Here is a 21,232-nt window from a genome sequence, read left to right on the forward strand (position 1 = left end):
AGATTTTTTCAAGCTCTTTTTTACTGATGAGCTAATAATAAAAATAGTGGAAGAAACAAATAACTATGCTAGACATAAAATCGCACAGGAGAGGTTGTCAAAACGTGGGTAGATATTACAGTAGAGTTTATGCATTTATTGAGGTTGTCCTGAATATGAGTATGGTAATGTCATCTAATTTCCAAGAGTATTGGTCACAACATTCTAATTCCAAAATACCTTTTTCAGTAGCACATTTAGAAGAGAACGATTTTTACAAATGTTTTGGATCCTCCACTTGCACTCTCTTAAGGCTCGACCTCAGAAAGTCAGTCACTATTTAGAATAGACAAGCAATTCAAAGAACATTTTGTTTGTTTTATCAAGAGAGATATCGGTAAAATCTGTTGTTGGATTTAAGGGTAAAAGTAGTTTTTTGACTTACGAACTAACAAGCCTACGAAATGGTGGATACGAATTCATGTAATGGCGGATGCTAACCCTCAAATAATATAAAATCAGGTACAGAGTAAAATGCGAGACAGTGTCAGTCAAGCTCTGAAGACACCAACAGGACGATTGGCGAAACCGTAGCTAGTTCCAGTCACCAAAAACCGACACAGGAGGAATCCAGAAGTTTTATAATAAGGTACTATTCAAATCAACTGCAAATTTATACCTGATTCTATCAAAAAACCAACATTTATGTTATTGGCATATTTCAGGAGCACAACCGATCAACAGAAGAGGTAACTTACAAGTCGTAAATAAGCCAAATGTAACGGTCAACTACTATAAATTTATGGGAAGTGTCGACCCCGCAGATCCTTCCTGAGGAAGTGTTTAAAATGGTGACGAAAGTTATTTTTCAGGGTACTCGAAATGTATAGTGTCAATTTATTATATAAAATTTCACAATGGAGCCAAAACAAAAAATCTGTGACACATCGAAAGTTTGTTCGGGAATTGGTTGACAAGATGGCAAAAAACTTTCGGCAGAGTTACAAAATTTCTGGCAGACCATGACCTGTAGATACAGGAGAGCGGCTAAATGCAAAATTACATATTTTACGCCAAAATGATGGAAAAAAGAATACTGTGCGGTATATTCTAGCCGTAAAGTACAAGGCAGCGGGCGGGAAACTAGGTATTTTTGTGACAGCCGTAAGCCTGGACTAAACATTAGCGACTGCTTCGAACGGTACCATAAACTACAACATTATAGGGTGTAATTTTTCTATATTATTTAAATTAATTAATTAATTATATTATTGTTATTATTTTATAATAACAAAATATTGAAAAAAAATATATAGTTTTTATAAAGCGATTTTTTTTTATTTAAAAAAAATCCAATAAATAAAAAATTCGAATAGACAGATAAGTAGATAAAATAATAGTCCGAGTACAGCGTACTCGCGAACATATATACGAGTACAAAAGGTTAAAATACGCCCTGAGTTCATTAAATGTTTTGGGAAAATGAATTAGCTATGTGAAGACCGCTCTTTAGAAAGAAAATGGCGGAAAGTGCAAGTTAGCGTGGGAGATTTATAAAATTATTATAGCCACCTCATGCGCATCAAAGTTTTTTTTTAATACGGGTATTATATTATCTAAAAGCTATATGTAGTACTGGCAGCAACTTTATCCACGTGACTTCATTTTATATTCAACGCAAAAACCCTCCGCGAAACCCGCCACTGCCGAGTAGGCCCTGTCAATATTAATAATTTTCTCGCCCGACTCTGGACGAGACTCTAAATAAATCAGCATACGAAAACAGGGGTTATGTTGTCCGTAATGGCGGTGGCCCGTTGTCGGAATGTATATATATACAAACATCGTGGCGGCAACATTTATTAAAATTATATTCCGTGTGTGCACGCGAAATTTGTCACAGCATACAAACTACAAATGCATGCTTTATGCCCGTAATGGATAGCATGAAACCCAACTGAGTGTGTACGGGATTCGCGTTGGCCATTGTTCCTGTTTTTGTGCGGATGCGCGCGGGGTTGATATAAATTATAAAACTTTACGGTGCCTAACGCGTGATTATTGCCGTTTTTTTTTACCGATGGATGAACATTTTACGGTCATCCGTTTTATCATTCCGATCGAATCCGCATAGTCCCATCGAGTCAAACGAGACAAGTTATGCAGCCAACATTACATTCGTGCGAATACATTTGCCGCAAAATGTATGACTACCAAAGACATTAAACCAAAGGGGAGTGACAACTCATTTATAAATCCAGTTGTAAGCGAATCAATGATAAACTGTCAGGAAAAGTTAAAACTGCTAACTCCGCCACACCACACTGCATAGTATCTATTGTAAACACAACGTTGGCCAACAGAAAAGCTGCTAAATACTAAATTACATATTTTACGCCAAAATGATGGAAAGAAAGAAGACTGTACGGTATATTCTAACCGTAAAGTACAAGAATTAAGGATTCATTCGAATTTGCAAATAAGGCCAATAATTTTCAGTTGCCTCCAGGTTTCGTCCTGGTATCTTTTGACGTTGTCTCCTTGTTCACTAACATTCCATTTGAATTGGTGAATTGGTTATTTCAATAATGAAATAACATTTTCACTTAATAGAGAGCAATTGTAATTTGCCCAGGACCGAATTCTTGGATATAATAAAGTACCTGTACAACAGTACCTTTTTCGCTTTCTCAGGAAATTCTTTTCACCAAATCAAGGGACTCCCCATGGCTGGTGCTGCTTCTCCAGTAATAGCAGAGATTGTCATGAATAGTTCACTTGATTATGTAACTAATAAAGTTAACTTCACATTTCCCTTCATTTTTCAATACGTAGATGACCTACTGACGGCAGTACCGAAAAATCAAATTCAAACGGTACTGGATACCTTTAATTCATTTAATGAGAGTCTAACTTTCACGGTGGAGGAGGAGTACGACAGTGGGGTCCCCTTCCTAGATACAAAGGTGATTAGAAAGCCAGATAACGTGGTGCTGTTGGATTGGTACCAAAAACAGTCTAGTTCACACAGTGTTACCCTTAAAGAATAGAATCATAGAATCTTGAGAATTTTCCATCCCACGTTAAAAGAAAAAACCTACTACGACTAAAAGATATCCTAATCTAAAATCAATACTCTCGTCCATAAATTATATATATATATATATATATATATATATATATATATATATATATATATATATATATATATATATATATATATATATATATATATATATATATATATATATATATATATATATATATATATATATATATATATATATATATATATATATATATATATAAATAATGTCTTTCGAATTCCATTAAAAGTAACCAAACGCATAAAAAATCGGATTGAACATTTACATTTTTCAGTAAAAAAAAAATTGTAAAGAAATGTATTTTTCTCCGCATCTTCAAAAATGTTAACTTAAATAACAGTGATTTTGTGTTTTGGTATTTTTTAAATTTTAGGAATTGTAGGGATTAAACTAATAGAAAAACGATCTTTTTTGTGGTTTCGATCCCCACTTTTGGAATACCTATAATATGGTGAGAGCCAACAAATCACTGTGATGACTGCTATTTCTGCATGTGCAATGTCCGTCGATATAATACTAAAAATTTGAAAAATATTGTTTATCCGAACCTCAAGTATGCAATTAGGCCTGAGCCACATGGCCCAGGTGTTCCAATACCTGAGAATCCAGCCAATTTATAAAAAGATACCACCAGTTTCTCTGAACATAAAATAGATGAAGATACCCTTAGTGATGTTGGTGATATATTGAGTGTTTCTTAGCAACCACAGTTATTTTCACTATAAGAACTTAATGACGGTTTACCTAAGGATATTTCCAAAATTTGAGCATTTAGACTTCGACATAAAAATTTATTGGCACAAGAATCTTATATTTCCAAGCGCGAGACAGTACTTATTTATTGGGCTATTTTGAACAAAGTGGTTCAATTGTTTATTGCACCGATATTCCTAATTGAATAAAGAAACTTGGTACAGACTACAATTCCGATGACTGAAGACATTTTATTGACTCATCCAAGAGAAGTCTTAAGGATGTTCTCTTGCACAACGGAAATGTTTTTGCCTTTATACCTGTTCCTCATTCTGAGCAAATGAAAGAATGGTACGAACATCTGGAACTACTGCTCGTGAAAATCAAATACAAGGACTATAGTGATTTGTGCTTACTTAAAAATTGTAAAGGCAACTGAAAATTATTGACCTTATTTGCAAATTCGAATGAATCCTTAATTCTTGTACTTTACTTACTATGCCAGCAATCGGGATATACGAGGTACCCTGAAGGATATTAGTCAGTTTGCAATTAGCAATTAGCAAAGATATCTCCAGTTTTCTGAATCTAAATAAGATGCAGATAGATGCAGAATAGTGATATTGGTGATATATGGAGTGTTTTTCAGCAACCACAGTTATTTTCACAATCAGAAATTAATGATTTAGTAAGAAAATTAGATTTACCTAAGGATCTTTCGAAAATTTTAGACTTCGAAATAAAAATTTACAGGTACAAATCTCATATTTCAAGAAGGACGAGCTAGAATTTGAAGGATATTTTGGACAAAGTGGTTCTTTGATATTCCTAATCAAATAAAGAAACTTGGTAACTACATTTTTGAGGACTGGAGACTTTTTATTGACCCATCCAAGAGAAGCGTTAAAGCTGGTCTTTTGTACAACGGAAATGTTCTCGCTTCTGTACCTTCCGTCCATTCCGTGCACATGAAAGAATGCTACGGAAATCTGAAACAACTGCTTAAGAAAATCAAATACATCATTTGTGGTGACCTAAAAATTGTGGGACTTCTACCACCGTTGCATATTAAATTAGGACTGATGAAGCAGAAGATCTCGGATTGCGTTTATTGTAAACATTTCCGGTTTAATGTCTTGGTTATTGCACTGCTCATAAACACTAAGGCATTTTAGTCCAATTGTTAATTTAGTTCAGTCAGGATTAAGAGTTGTGGTGTCATAATGCTTCCGTTTTGCCAATTTCGTTTTAGTATTTTGAAAAACAAACCCGACACGTGGGGCGATGTGCGAAATTGAATATTGCAAACAATAAAACCGCAAGGAAAACAATTATCCGCCCGCCATTATGTAAATGACGAAACAACGTCGTCAACGTTGTCGGGGGAGATACATTTATATGGGGCGCAGCTGTCGTCTCTCAGCATTATTTTATTGTTGTAGTCGTTTCGCTACCCAAGGGTTTTCGGGGAGGCCTACTGCGATCCTTTTTTACCGTTGTTTTGGTAGTGACGTATGACCCGACCCAGTTTCGTGATTTATCCCCACCGTCGTAACCCGAACATTACAACTCAAAAAAAGGGCAAATAAATTCATTGATGTATATGGAGGATTCTGCTTCCCCGTAAGAGCTGTTCCGATTTCATTTTTCTCCGGAATATCATCCAGCCGCGTTGCGTATATTCATCATTTTACTGCACATCCGGAAAGGTCAAAAAACGTCGAAATTTGTATTTGAAGTATGCGTCATATTAATAGCCAAAAATGCGTATTCATATTCCAATAATCTCCATTAAGTAAAAAAAAAAATACTATTAACTTAAGTCTTCACTGCTTAGATAATAAAAGTGAGTTACAAAAATATAGCCAAGAACAAACAAATAAACGGAAAAAAGAGAAACACTCTCACCACCGACTAATATTGATCGTATCACTTCGTTTCAAAACATTTTCTCATAGTTTTTGGATATTTTAATTTTGCTTAGTATAAAGGGTTGATGGTACCTTACGTTTATGGTAAACGACACATTGAATTGTTTTTAGTGAGATACTTTACATTATTTATTAATATCGAAATTAGTTCTATATCACACAAGGTCGATCAAAACTAATATTTTGCCTACGAGCTACAAAAATTGCGAAAAGTGCAGTGTGCAGTGCACCACGTAAATTATCCCATATTCTAAGAGCAAACTAAATAAACTGAAATAAAAGCAAGTTTCTCAGAAACCTGGATTACTTTCGCAAAATTCATCTTTTTGGTTGGCCATGAAATAAATATTCGTCTTATGTGAAATAATTCATTTTTCTACTCACGTCATGTCATGTCAGTTTCGTTTCTCACAGATTCGAGCCACTTCGGACATTTCCGGGATTTTACGAATTTGGGAGCAATCGGATGTTTTCGGAGATTTTTCCACGCCTTCAAATTTGACATTTGTCAATTCTGACAGTCACGTCAGTGAACGTATTTGTGTTGTTTTTCGAAAATGTACCCAAAAACCAACGATCGTAGAAAAAGTGTACCACACTTGTTGCATAATATACTATTTCCGTTTGACAGTTCAATAAAGATTTACTCATTAATTTGGTTACCATGCATGTACAATGCGTTATAGCCAGATTATGCAGAAAATTTAATGAAATGAAACCTGGTTTAACACGAAAAAGAGAAAATTTTCCAGTATTAAGAAAAGCTTTAAAAAGCATTTAAAAAAAATAATTAAAAACTATTTAAACTAACAAAATATTGGGAACTTAATATAAAAATTACATATAGAAAAATGAATCCAATTTTTATATTAGTTGTTCGAAGTGTTTGACCATTGCATTCTAAACAATTTAAAATCCGTTAAAGAGGACTGATGGTAGTGACCTTCTTTATCTCGATTTGAATTTTTCATTGAAAGCATTGTACAATCCGAGGACGTAGCTCTGTTTTTCTCTGGTTAACGCACTCCATAGGTAAAAATCTAATGGCGTGAGATCCAACGATCTTGCTGGCCAATCCAACGGCTCGAAACGTCGAAACCAATGGTCATTAAATAACTCGTATAATTCTTCTGACACGCCTTTAATACAGGTGCCTCACCTAATTGGTACCAAAATGTCGGAAGTTTTTGAAGGCTGGAAAGAGGTATTTTGCAGCATATATCGTAAATTTGAAGAAAAAAAATAGTTTTTTTACTTTTTAATGAGCAAAACATAATTAAACTAAATTTCCTTGGAAATCCTATTTCTTTTGTAGCATGAGAATTATCGATAGACCAAATGTGTTCATTCATTCGATTGAAAATACCTTCTTCTGAAAATTCTGTTTCGTTGACCACCGAAAAGAAAAATTATGCTAAAGGGAATTTCATTTTCTCTTAAAATGTCTGATTATGTAAAAGATCTTGCATTAAAAAAAATGCAATTTTCACCATTTTTGGTAGGGAAATCAATAGTTTTCACCAACCCTGTTTGATGTAGAACTAATTTCGATATTAAGAAAGTCTGTTCGATATCGTCCTAATTTCAACTTTCCTCTGCCTCTAGTGTACTAATAAAAATTTAATTCAAACTATTATTTGGTTGGAAAAATGAAGAAAATAATTATTTTCTCGAAAACCGCTTAAGATCATAACAATCATAGAGGATTAGCGTATCGGAAAATGCAATAATATGTTGATGCTACTTTTTCGCAGAAGCGGCAACACAACAAAGCACGCGCAAGAAGACATTTTACTAATACGTGACTAAAAAGCAAGCACCATTCTACACAAGTCCACTCTTATACTTTTTATAAAACTTCTGGATTCCTCATCCGTCGGTTTTCGTTGACTCTTCAGAGCTTGACTGAAACTGGCTCGCGTTTTACTATGTACCTGCTTTTATATTGTTTGAGGGGACGAAGCTAAATGAGAAATGACTGATAGCCATCTCGGTAACAGGCAGAGACCTGAGTCGCGGTTAAGATTGTTACAATGCTTATAGATTTCTACAAACTCTCGGATTTTTTGTTGGTAGAAGAATTGATTACATGCAAGAATTGGTGTTCGGCAACTACTGATGAGTTTATTTGTCTTTGTCTTAAAACTCATTCATGTCCTTTGAGCCTAGTTGATATTTTTCGTCCGGTCTCTCCAATGTATTGTTTGCCAGATATACATGGAATGATGTAGACTCCTAGCGAAGATGTTGAGAGAGTTTTGGACAAGCGGTAAATCTGGCTTAGAACTTTTGATATGTGGTCAGGGATGTTTTAAATATAAAGAAAGACAATAGTGGCAAGTGTGAGATTGCTTTCGGTTTCATTGCTATTGGAAGGTTGTGGTGAAGTGTATTTTGTCATTGAACGCTGAATATCTTTAATGTGGAAATTATTAGAGAAATTATTATTAGAGAGGAAATTATTATGAGAGACAGTGTTGCGGCTCTGAAAACAAGAGAGTTGATAACCGATGATTTTTGAGCCGGATGGTGATGTGACAGTGCAGAAGAGGGGGAATGGTAAAACGTATGTTAGGGTGTATAGAGTTTAAATGTCTAAGAAAAATCTAGTAGGGATTCCTGACCATGAGGCCAAATAACAAAAGTATCATCAACGTAGCGTTTCCGTAATTTTGGTTATAGATGGAAGGTGTTGAGAGCTTTCTTCTTATAGGCTTCGATAAATATATTCGCGATGATTGGTGATAGTCGAGAACCCATAGCTGTTCCCGATGTTTGTTCAAAAATTTTGACCGTTATAAGAAAAATATGTTCCAGACAAGCATTTTTCAATTAAGGTGAGAAGGTCTAGTTGCAGATTCTCGAATCTTAATATATATGAAATGATGGTGAGAGTTTCAGCAATAGGAACTTTAACGTACAAAACTGTCAGTTTTCCCTGTAATGGGTTTTAATAAGGAGGAATGCAGAAGTTTTATAAAAAGTATTACAGTAGCCTGTGGAAGTTTCTTTCTTTCTCTTGTTGATAGTTTTTATGACAAAATAATGAATGTTGTCCCAGAACATTGAATAAAAGTTGCTGCGGTATCAATAGCAACGATATCCGTATCTCACGGTAAAGGTTTTTATTGACTTCCAAATCAAACAAATCATCCACTGTAGCAAAATGGCAACGCTTTGCTTAGTAGCGAGGACCATTGTAATGTACCCAATTAGTGTTTGCGTGTTGAAACATCGCTTATACATTAGGTAGCTTAAAATTCTTTGTCGCAAATATGATTTAAACCGCTGCCTCCAACCCCCGTTCCGATAAAACACGAGCAGCGGCGATTCGGATTTATGGCCCTGTTTTTGAAGTCGACTCACGGCATATAACCGACTGTATAAAAATTTATGGCAGCGCGCTTCAAACCAACCCCCACTTTTGAAGCAGGGGAAGGGGAACGCGGTGTCGGATGCACGTAAGGAAGGCGGAAATTTGGATACTGCTTTTTTGTGACTATTTTTACTAAAATACCTACGTATAGATTTTGCTTTTTTTTTCTTTAAAATGCGACACAGATGAAACATTAATTTAACTAGTAGTTATTGGTAAATGAATGCTGAAACTTTGACAGCGCTCGGTGAAAGTTGGGCTCTATAATGCATTTCATAAAACAAACTGTTTACTAAGACTTTATCATGTTTCGTTAACACTGGCTGAATTTAGCATTGGCATTTTAACAAATATATATACATACAATGTAAATATAAACATGTATTATAATAATAATATAATATAAGGGATCACAATACCTAATCAATCATTGAGCAGGACAGTTGAATTTATTAATTTGTTGCTGAATGCTGAAACTTTGACAGCGCTTGGTGAAAGTTGGGATCTATAATGCATTTCATAAAACAAACTGTTTACTAAGACTTTATCACGTTTCGTTAACACTGGTTGAATTTAACATGGCATTTTAACAAATATATATACATATAATATAAATATAAACATATATTATAATAATAGTATAATATAAGGGATCACAATACCTAATTGATCATTGAGCAGGACACTTGAATTTATTAATTTGTTTTTCTACTCCCTTCTGCAAAATGCTCAATTATATAATATACCATTATCTCTACAACTTAAAGTAAATTTAATTTGCGCCCTTTTTATTAAAAAAATAAAATTTGAAAATTTTTATTGGAAATATTATTATATTCTTTTAACTGAATTGAAAATCTTGATTGAAACCACGATTACATTCTCTTAATATTTAATAATAATAATGTATATTCAATCCCCATGTTTGGCACCAACTGAAATCTGCCATTCGTCGTAACCATGTTTTTCCCCGTGTTAACTCCAATGTCCTCAAACTTATAGAAACCGAAGCTTTTAACATCCCTCCACAAGGTTGGGCAAATTCTGTTAAACATATAGAAAAAGCAGAACAATGGTATATCCATATTGCAAATAATATAGAACAAACAATAATTAGAACAGGCGATGATAGCGATAGTGAAACTGATATATTATGTGAATAATTTTAAGTAATTTAAGTAGGTAATAAAAACAATTTGTAATTTCATTTTAGATTGAAACAAAAATACGTACATAAATAAATAAATATTGTTTAGTATCTTTCCTAACAAAACCCCAAATAATTAAATTCTAAGCAAAGTACGGACCTGTTCGGCCATATTTCATTCTTACAGCTTGCCCGGGTCTTTCCTTAATTCGTATCAGTTAGTCACTTTCTTATATCTATGAACAGACTTTACACTTAATAGAGTGATCGGCAATATGACGAACAGCTGAAGCGTGTACTCTTCAAGGTAGAGGACACTTTCAACAACTTTCTACGTTCTACCTTTTTTCAAAAAGGTTGTTACTAATTTATTAACCGACAATTTTTTAAAAACTTTTAATAGCAGGTAGAGTTTTAAAAAATAAAATTCGTTTATTATTTATCTTGTTGTTAGGATGTTACGTTATTTCATTAAAACGGTAAAAGTAACAGTCTTCTAACATTTTTTTTTCTGAAGGACACTAGTTGTTAACTAAAAACTAGATATTTTGTTTTAGATAGATACTTCATTTTTTACACAAAAAAAAGTTTTCCATGTAATCAATGTAGTGGCGACCACATTAATATATTCATATACAGTCAGCGGCGCGCCACTGATTTCCTTAAAAAAATTGTGACATTTGAATTCATTTACTTAATAATAAAAGCTAATTTCTCTACGTGCTGTCATATTTACGATATGTATATTTATATTTACTTATTTTTAAGCAATAACCCTACATTGCATTGAAAAATATCAAAAAATTAAAATGCTTTAGAAATGATTACACATCGTAAGAACAATTTTTATTTTAAGAGAAATCAGTGGCGTACCATCAATTTGAATCAAGATTTTTGGTGTATATTGTGACTACAATCAATTTAATGAGGTATATTTAATTATTAGTAACAGCGTGATTTGAACCAAACTATACCGAAGTCCACAGTTCAGCGTAGCTGTTATATATGTACAATTGGTGCACGATTGAAAACCTGTTGCCATTGGAAACTCTGATTTAATTATGCGCCGCAAAAGGGAAAAAATAATTTCGCATATCCAACGGAAAACTGTTCTATGTCGATGATCCTCGATATACATCATCCAGTTACAATACGTACAGCAAATTGTGTTTTTCGAACAATGGGAACTAAAGTGCACTTCATCCAGCGCACCCGAAAATTTGTAATTCCTCCGCATCGCGTCGTGTTCGAATCCCCCGCCCCACGCCGCCATCGCAATACCAGCGAGCGCATTAACAAAGCTGAAAATCTACGATATTGATTGCGGAAATCTATCGCATTGTTACACGAAAAAAAGCAATATCCACCCGATTCAATGGAACGCGAATGTATCGGTCGGATCCCGAAGTGGTTTTGAGTGTTTACGTGTGAATGCGGATTCTCGTTCACTACACACAGAGTGTTGTTCGGTCGGCGGTCTGTGTCCGATGACGATCGGAGACCACGAACCTTTTTATCGACAAGCGGAAAATCGAAATTTTCGCGTTTCTATTTTTGGTTCGGTGAGCGACGGGGCGAAATTCCTTCTTCTTTTTCGTTTTCTTAGGAGGCATGTCTCGGTGAAGTAGACCCAGCGCCCCAAAACATGACCAATTAAAATTTTGTTGTAGATAATATTACTGAAGATTTTAAATGTTTATTTAAGAACAATGAAAGCGACGCGGCTTTTTTTTTCAAGCCTTTGTTTATCGAAATTGTCTTGTTTGGAAAATACACAATGAAGACTATGATTTTTTTTTGTCACATCCAGGAAATATTTTTGCACATCCATTTAGAAATTTTATTATAATCTAAAGGACATAAAACAGCAGAAACCGCTAATTTATGTGTAAAGGAAAGATAAGTCAGTTCAAAATAGTAAGAAAAAATATTTTGGATTTGTATTGCCATTTTTGTTAAGTCTAGTCGCAGAAAACATACATTGGAAATACTATATCGATTATGCATTATTTTTTGAAAATATTTGCTGGTGCGTGAATCCACAGTTTGTGACTTGTGCAGTGAACGTTACAGTTCGTAAAGTATTATTTGGATTTAAGTATTCTTATGTATTGTAGCATTCCATTCCTTGTAAATTTATGCTAAAAATAACGTGAAAAAATATTTACGGAACATATTGACGGGGTCTATATTTCACCCGACGTGGATACTTTGACTGACGAAGAAGATATGAACGATAATATAAATCTACAAGAGTTTGGGGAACCAACTGATATAGTTGGAACTTTCGAGTTATATATACCGAATGATACAGCTGTCCTTCAACAGTCCTATAATTCTTCAACTACTGAACCTGAATGGGACTCATCAAATAATGAATTCAAACGACAGGCTTGCTTCTGCTGTTAAATGGAAGAAAGGTCAGATGGAGTACACTCACACCTATATCCGATGAATTTAGATCATGTGGGGAACGAAAAAAATAGACTTTCTGGAAAAACTCCGCTTGAAATATGTTTTATGCTTTTTGATGACGAAGTGCTCGCCTTGCGGCTTTTAAAAACTGATAAAAGAAAGATTGAAGAAATCTTGCACCTTCCAGATGAAGTGCATTTTGATAATCGAGGTCATTTCATGATTGTTCATATTAATAATGTAGAATCTGCCACAGCCACACAATATACGTTTGTAATAAGTGTAATGTACATTTACATACTTCACCGGGTGTTACCAGTGGTGGGTTCACGCACCATAAAATATTATGCGTTTTTTTGTATCAAATCAGGCTCTATTTGGAAAGCAATCTACTTTTAGTTGTTTTCTGTCGAATTTGAACTTTCTTTTGTATATTTATGTATAAATTATATGTTGCATCTTATGTGCCCCAAAACATCATTTAAAGTTTTTTCCCAGTGGTTCGTTTACGCACCAGTATTTTTTAGTAAGTTTTTTTTTATTTTTTAACTCATGTGATATATTCTGAAGTTCAACAAAATAAATAATATACTTAAATAATATGGTTTAAAATTTATTCAACCTTGGCTACAAAATGTACAGAGGAACCAATATTTGGGCACTTAAAAATTTAAATGTGATTTCTTATATTCCGCTCGATATGTCGTTATCACAACAGCAGCAATTTCATGAATGAATTGTGCGGTCCCTTATAGTTGGACGTCTGTATTCATTATGGTTAAATACCCATAATGATTAATTACATTATCATAAATGAGCAATTCCTTGGATAAAAAAAGGTCGACAGGTAACATCCAATTTAATTTTTTTGGAAAAAAAACAATATGCACATATTTTGAACCCCCACTGGCACCGAACGGCATAGCACAGCCGCGATATAATTTGAGAGGCATTTACATTTTAATAACAAAAATGTTTTCGTTTTATTTTTAACGCGACATTAAAATACGAGTGCACGTACATATATGTTATATTTTTGTTACTCGGGCATTATTGAAATAAATGCCCTGCAGATACGGACGGAAAAATTGTCGCGCTTTTCGCGTTTTTTAATTAATTTTAATTGCCAGATTTAAAAATATCACCGCGTTCTAATCGACCCGAAGGGGTGGGCGGGGCGGGATCGCGGTCTGGGTTCCCGCACGTTTTATAATTGTCTACTGGTTACCAGACATCGTATTTTACAGTCACGGCAACTTGATTTTAACGAACAAATGATAAAAAGAGCGAAACTATACTGAATTCAAATCACTTCAATTTAATTATTAACTGTTTACAAGAAATTTCATTTCTACAACAAGAAATCTGCATCCGCTTTTACTATAAACCCAAAAAAAAAAAACAAATACCGAAACATCTATCAATATTTTGCAAAGAAACTTCCACAACATTATTTCAGATATATTAAAGTCTGAGAATCTGGAACCAAGCCATTCTCATCTTAATTTAATTTTTTTTTTTTTTGTAATGTTCAACAACCGTCGGGAACAAGTGTCCCTCGTCACGTACCGAACGAGCCAAAATCAAAATTTTTTGTTATTTGGCCTCATGACCAAGAGTCTCCCCGAGATTTTAGCCATTGAAACTGTATACACCCTAACATAGATTTCACCATAGAACTTGAAACTAATAATCTCCCATTCTTAGATATTCTTACCAATACGCACACATACCTTAATGTATTGTCACATCTCTCTCTCTTGTTTACTGAATCGTAAAACTATTTCAACCCGAGTCACTTTACATCTGCTATTTTTTCCAATAGTTTCCACAATAGAGATATTAAGCATTCCACTATACCCATCCAACCCCGAAAGTAACCCCACACTTGCCACTGCTGTGCTTCTTTACATCTAAACCATCACTGACCACATATTAAAAGTTCTTAAGGAAAATAACGTTAAAACCAAAGATTCACTTCACATCCTTCCGATCCGTCATTTTACAGCATTCCATGCATATGCGATGAAGAGAGATAGGACGAAATATATCAATCAGCCTCACAGAATCTGAGACAGCTATGAGACTACAACAAATATCAACAGCAGTTGCCGAACATAATCATGAGACAGGATATCAAGTTCTTCTATCAAAGAAACATCCGAGGAATATACCAGCAACCTAACAATCTTAACCGTGACTCAGGTCTTTACCTTTCATCAATGTCATCCGAGACAATATTCATCCCCTCCTTTAGCTCCGCCCCCCTCACACATTATACAAGCAGTTAAGGAGTAGAATGCTAGCCGGTTTCAATTAAGCTCCGAAGAAGGTTTGTGAATAGAAACTATCAACATGTGTAATGTATAAGTATTACAAAATTAGTTTTATTTTTACTCGTTTCTATAATATCTTTCTAATGAGTTAAGCAGGTCTTTTTGCCCTGAATCCAAATTTATTAAATCGGTGATAAAATCATTATCATTGGAAAACTCCACCAGCAAGTGTATAGAAGGTGGTACATTATTTCCAACGGAGCACATCTGATCTGGTGCAAACCTTGATTGCAATGTTAATATCTGCTTGAACAAGTTTTTATTGTAATATTCACCATAACCCAACTCACAAAACACCTCTCTAATTTGGCTTGTTCAGTTGTATTTCAATCGAATTGACGTTTCTCCCCGATTTTTAACACTTTCACAAGAAACGTGAAGCAGGATTTGAAGGTTTCATTTAGTAAACTAAGAAGTGTGCATATTTCAAGGCGAAGTAAAGCGCTTAAAGTTCATTTAGGAAGCAACAATAATCTGTTTAAAAACTTGGCCCGTATTCACTCAAGTATGTCGGGATAACGCATGCCCCAGACTAGAGGACATCCGGAAATTATTTTTAATATAGTTGTTTTATATATTTTTTATAGTGCGTCCCAAGAGGTGAGCTTAATATTTCTCAGCATAGACAGTGGTGTTCTGGCTGGCTCGCTTTGGAAACTTGTGGGTCGGCCATTTCTGTTAACAAAGAGAAAGCTAACTAAACTCGTTGACCACATTAAGCCTTGAATCACTCAAGAGGAGTTTTGGCTGGGTTGCCGAAGGGGAATTACTAATGCACATATCTATAGTTCTTTGAGCATTGATTATAAGATAATTCAGTCCCTGATTCAGCTACTAAGTTTGCGTAGGTTATAGGTTGATGCCATCAAACACATCAATAAAGAGTCCTGGAAAACTTAATGAAGAAAAGAAGTCATCAATGTCCGCAAAAATGAGGTAGAAAACCAAAGGGCTAAGCGATTCGCCCTGATATCAAACATCTTAGTGAAGTCATCCTTGACTTTAATTTTTTCCGTCGCCACACAAATTTGTCGACACAGCCGCGTCCAGATCCAGAATCGGCGATTACCTCTATTCTTTCTTCACAGTCCAAGGCAAAACTATACTCAAATTAGCTAGCAAGGTGGTCTGTTGAGCAATGTACATTTCATTTCTTTGCAAAATTTAATTTTAATAACAAGCTTTCAGTAGCTAATGCCAAACGATAAAGATGAAAACATGATCAGGGTTTATGAAAGGCAATTTCCCACAGAAAGGCACTGGAGTTTTGACCAAGAATAAAAAATACGAAAGACAAATAAATAGGTATAGAGACATATAGAAAAAGAATGCAAACAATATAATGGCTCGGTGACTAACCAAAGCAAAAAGTGTAATTTGAACAGATAGTCGTTTAGATGTGGATCGCATAAGATCTGAAGTTTGAAGTCATTTACCTTCGAGTAAAAGGAATCCACTGACAGAAGAAAAATAATACTTTTACTATGGAATCTAGCAAGATTGATTCAAGTGTCACATAAATAGCCAGTTGCATGCCCACCAATCTTATTATTTATTTTTCTACTTGGCTTGAGTGTCATTAAAATATTATATTACAAAAGCTGAAACAAGTGTATAACTCTTACCGCATTAACAGCTGTCATATCCTTCGAAGGTGAATCGGATTCCGATGCTACACTGTCACTCTGGAAAGGAAAGACAAAATGTAAACCACGATTAATTCACAGTAATAGTTTTGGAAACTAGAAAGAAATTTGAAAATAATTATTAATTATTTTGGTTTTGTGTTGCAGTTAGTATCGTAGGATCTCTATACATATACCACAGTGTATCAGATTTTGTATAGCCAATAGGGAGTTTTTGCACTTTTTTTCAAATTTAATTGTTACTCCACTGCAATGGCTAACGGCTTATGACAACTTACGTGATGTTATTTCGCACCATGTTCGTAAAATATTTAGGTTTTACAACTAAATGATTTTCAAAATTTCACAAAAGAAAATTATATCCTGTATCTTTAATCATCTTTAAAACTTTTGAAATATTTTTTCGTACTTTAAAGCCTGTGTTGTTTTCAATAACTGCAATAAATTTTTTCATAACCGCAGCCCCAAGAGCACCTGACACTATCTCGAATTGATTTATGAAAGCCACTGAATCTGCCTCTATAAGTACAGAAGAATAATTGGTTTTAACAAATATTAAATTTCCTTTCACTTTTGGGATAGAAAAAAAAGTTCTTGCATTTATTAGAGCCGCAGAAGATGTAACTTCGATAATTTTTTAAACTAATTGTAAGTTCTCTAAATTCCCCAACGAGTTTTTATTGGTTGTGGTGGTAATTGAGTATTCGACAATTTTCCTTATAAAATTGAACACATAATAGACTAAATTCCAAGCGCAATATCCGACATGAGCCAGTTGTTTTATCAACTACAGGATAAAAATAATAAAGTACCTAAGCCTGGCACATGGTAATGCAAAAACTAATAAACACGTATTCTGTCGAAATGAGCCGGACAGGGTCTTTATTTGGCAATAAAATCAATATACTCTATTTTATTGTTTTATTGGAATAAAAAGCATGTTTTGTACAAAACAGACAAAAAATGCAAAAAAATGCATGTTGCATCTTCGCTCCTTTTAGGTAAGAGCCAGTATTGGGGCAAATGTACATTTAATGATCAACCACCAATGAGTTGCACACTATAATTTACTTAATTTAAGAAACAAAAATGTTCTTTTTAGCAATAATATAATAATCAGTTCCGTAAGGATCTTTCTTAGGGATTTGAGCTATAGCAACAATACTAGATCTTTATTATTTTACATATACGAATGTGCAATTTAGAAAATAGTTTGAAAAAATGTATTCGTGATATATATATATATATATATATATATATATATATATATATATATATATATATATATATATATATATATATATATATATATATATATATATATATATATATATATATATATATATATTCTCACGTATTGATTCACGGATGGAAAAATGTGATGACACTATATTCCGGGATATCATCCGTTCGCTCGTTGAACTCCGACTGGAATCCTGCATCCGACTGGAATCCTGCAAATCTTGCATCCGACTGGAATCCTGCAGACGTTTCGCCAAAATCTCACTTGGCATCTTCAATGCTCGCGCTCCGAAAACACTTCGAACACTCAGTGTTCGAAGTGTTTTCGGAGCGCGAGCATTGAAGATGCCAAGTGAGATTTTGGCGAAACGTCTGCAGGATTCCAGTCGGATGCAAGATTTGCAGGATTCCAGTCGGATGCAGGATTCCAGTCGGAGTTCAACGAGCGAACGGATGATATCCCGGAATATAGTGTCATCATATATATATATATATATATATATATATATATATATATATATATATATATATATATATATATATATATATATATATATATATATATATATATATATATGATGACACTATATTCCGGGATATCATCCGTTCGCTCGTTGAACTCCGACTGGAATCCTGCAAATCCTGCATCCGACTGGTGTGGGACCGCATAGAATTATTAACATCATGGCGCACTGAGAAAGACAAGGACATCACGTCAAAAAAACTGTGGAAGAAATTAGAAATCCTTCAGTCAAATTCCAAAAAATCAGGACAAGTGCCAAATACAAACCGAAGCAGTACAGTTCATAATATTTCAGCATACCATCTTTCCGATACAGAAGTCAGCGTACTGAATAAAGGATTTAACTATGCAATAGCTCCAAAAAGAGTACCCGTCGAAGAGATCGTTTCCAACGTCGAAGCAAGTCTTTCCACCATAGACGAACAAGATGCGGAGTTAATTAGGCAAGATGTCGCCAGAGTCTTAAGACAGTCAAATCCACCGCAACCAAACTTAAGCCTTAAGGAATCTAAACAAAAACGAAAACATTCTAATAATGCCCGCAGACAAAGGAAATGCCACTGTCGTCATGAATACGTCGGATTATAATGCAAAATTGGAGGATATTTTGAACGACCCAATATACAAACTAGTCACCAGAGATCCCACGACATATTTGGAAAAAACAACTTAGTCCAAAATTCTCGATTCATCAATAAACGAGGATACAAAGAAGAAACTTATTCCGAGGGAAAAATCGAGTCGTTGCCCAAAATTCTACGGGCTCCCAAAGATCCATAAGGACGGGGTTCCCCTGCGTCCAATCGTAAGCGCCTTTAACTCACCATTATGCAAGCTGGAAAAACATCTGGCCAGTGCACTTCAGCCTATAGGGAAAAGGCAGATTTCTATGTTAAAAACTCAGAACATTTAGAGAACATTTCACTCAGATTTTAGGTTCTCTCAGGATGGACAAGGACGACATTATGGCAAGTTTCGATGTCAAATCCCTCTACCCGAGTATTCCAGTAGAAGAGGCACTCTTGCTTATAGAAGAAAACGAAGATCTTCCGCCATACATAATGGATCTGTCAAGACATTGCCCGAAAAACGCTTACTTTATGCACAACGGGAAAATTTACCGAGAAATAGATGGAGCAGCAATGGGATCATCTTTCTCACCTGTGATTGCCAACCTCTTCATGATTTACTTCGAAAAGAAAGCAATAGAGAAGGCAAATCTGAAGCCAAAACTATGGACAAGATACGTTGATGACGTATTTGTTGTATGGCCTTTTGCCAAGGAGGAGCTTTTGAAATTCCTAGGTCATCTGAATTCCATTCACCCAAGGATTCAATTTACAGTAGAACTTGAAGAGGATAACGGTGTGCCCTTTTTAGATGTGCACATCACAAGGACCGAAGATGGACACTTGGAACACACTGTCTATAGAAAACCAACACACACTAATAGATATCTGAACGCTAAATCTCATCACCACCCATCACAGATACAGGCAGTGGCAAATACATTAATTGCTCGGTCCTTCAGGCTCACAAACGAGAGGAACAGAGATAAAGAACTGAAGAAAATTAGTACCTGTCTTCGACAAAACGGATACCAAAGGCGCACCATCAGCAAGGCAATCAGTAAACAACAGCCGCAGCAGAGAGTGCGGGACGAGACCCAACGAAGATCGATCGCTGTCCTGCCATACATCAAGGGGGTTACTGACAAAATCGGCCGAATATTACGGAAACACGACATATCAACGGCATACAAACCTGACCATACCATCGGAGCAATACTAAGAAACCCAAAACAAAAAATTACTCTGGAAAACCAAGGAGTATACAGTGTAGCATGCGGATCGTGCAGCCTGACGTATGTGGGACAGACCAACAGAAGGATTTCAGCCAGGCTCGAGGAACATCGTTTAGCCATAAGAAACAAACAAACAACATCTGCTTTGTTTCAGCACCAACATCAGACAGGCCATAAAATTGATTTCGGCACTTGCAAACAAATAGCTAATATTCCTGATTTTAGGACTAGGATATATACGAGAGGCCATCGAAATAGAAAAGTCCGGACACCTCAATACGAGAGACGACGCTCTGCATTTATCCAACACGTGGAGAACGATAATCAAACAGCAGAGCGATGCGCAGCAGCCAACGGGGACATCGCAACTACGATCGGGCGAAATTAACAACGCGACAATTTAGGGGGCGGAGCCACCTCCCCCCACGCACAAGCAGCACCGTTACCATCTCCGGCGCAGAGTATAAATACCGCACGCACCGCCGATAACCTCCCAGTGTTCGAAGTGTTTTCGGAGCGCGAGCATTGAAGATGCCAAGTGAGATTTTGGCGAAACGTCTGCAGGATTCCAGTCGGATGCAGGATTTGCAGGATTCCAGTCGGATGCAGGATTCCAGTCGGAGTTCAACGAGCGAACGGATGATATCCCGGAATATAGTGTCATCACATTGTAATTGTAATTGTCATTGACGTTTCGACCGACCCAGGTCTTTCTCAAAAACTGCAAAACAAAGGACAAAAAAAGCGAGATCATACAAAGAATTAGTTCGCTATCAAAAAATAAAACGTCTAACACAGAATATCTTAAACAGTAGACATATACGAATTTAAAAATTACAAATATTACAAAAACAAATTACATATATTAGTCATACTCACAAATTTATTATTATTTTTTTAAATGTCTATTATTAGCGCTGTTTGTGAAAAAGTACCACAACATACATCATTGCCAAAAACAATAACGTTCTTGCTTTGGCGTACGAATCAAAAATAGAAGTGGAAAATAAATATTCATTGTATCTGATGTCTT

General features: G+C 35.1%; 1 protein-coding gene across 5 annotated transcripts in view; it reads right to left on the reverse strand.

The window, feature by feature from the left end:
- Window positions 1-21,232, reverse strand: part of LOC132701551 (uncharacterized) — a 731,275-nt gene that overhangs the window by 445,565 nt on the left and 264,478 nt on the right. For all 5 annotated transcript variants that reach the window (XR_009618790.1, XM_060669616.1, XM_060669597.1 and 2 more), the window contains one exon: window positions 16,610-16,669. Coding sequence is in view for 4 of the 5 variants with exons in the window: in XM_060669597.1 (XP_060525580.1) it covers window positions 16,610-16,669 (60 nt within the window). In the remaining variant the exon portion in view is untranslated. The remainder of the gene's footprint in view (window positions 1-16,609; window positions 16,670-21,232) is intronic.

The sequence above is a fragment of the Cylas formicarius genome, unplaced genomic scaffold (genome assembly GCF_029955315.1).
Source record: "Cylas formicarius isolate icCylForm1 unplaced genomic scaffold, icCylForm1.1 PGA_scaffold_10__41_contigs__length_53128322, whole genome shotgun sequence".
Lineage (NCBI taxonomy): Eukaryota > Metazoa > Arthropoda > Insecta > Coleoptera > Brentidae > Cylas > Cylas formicarius.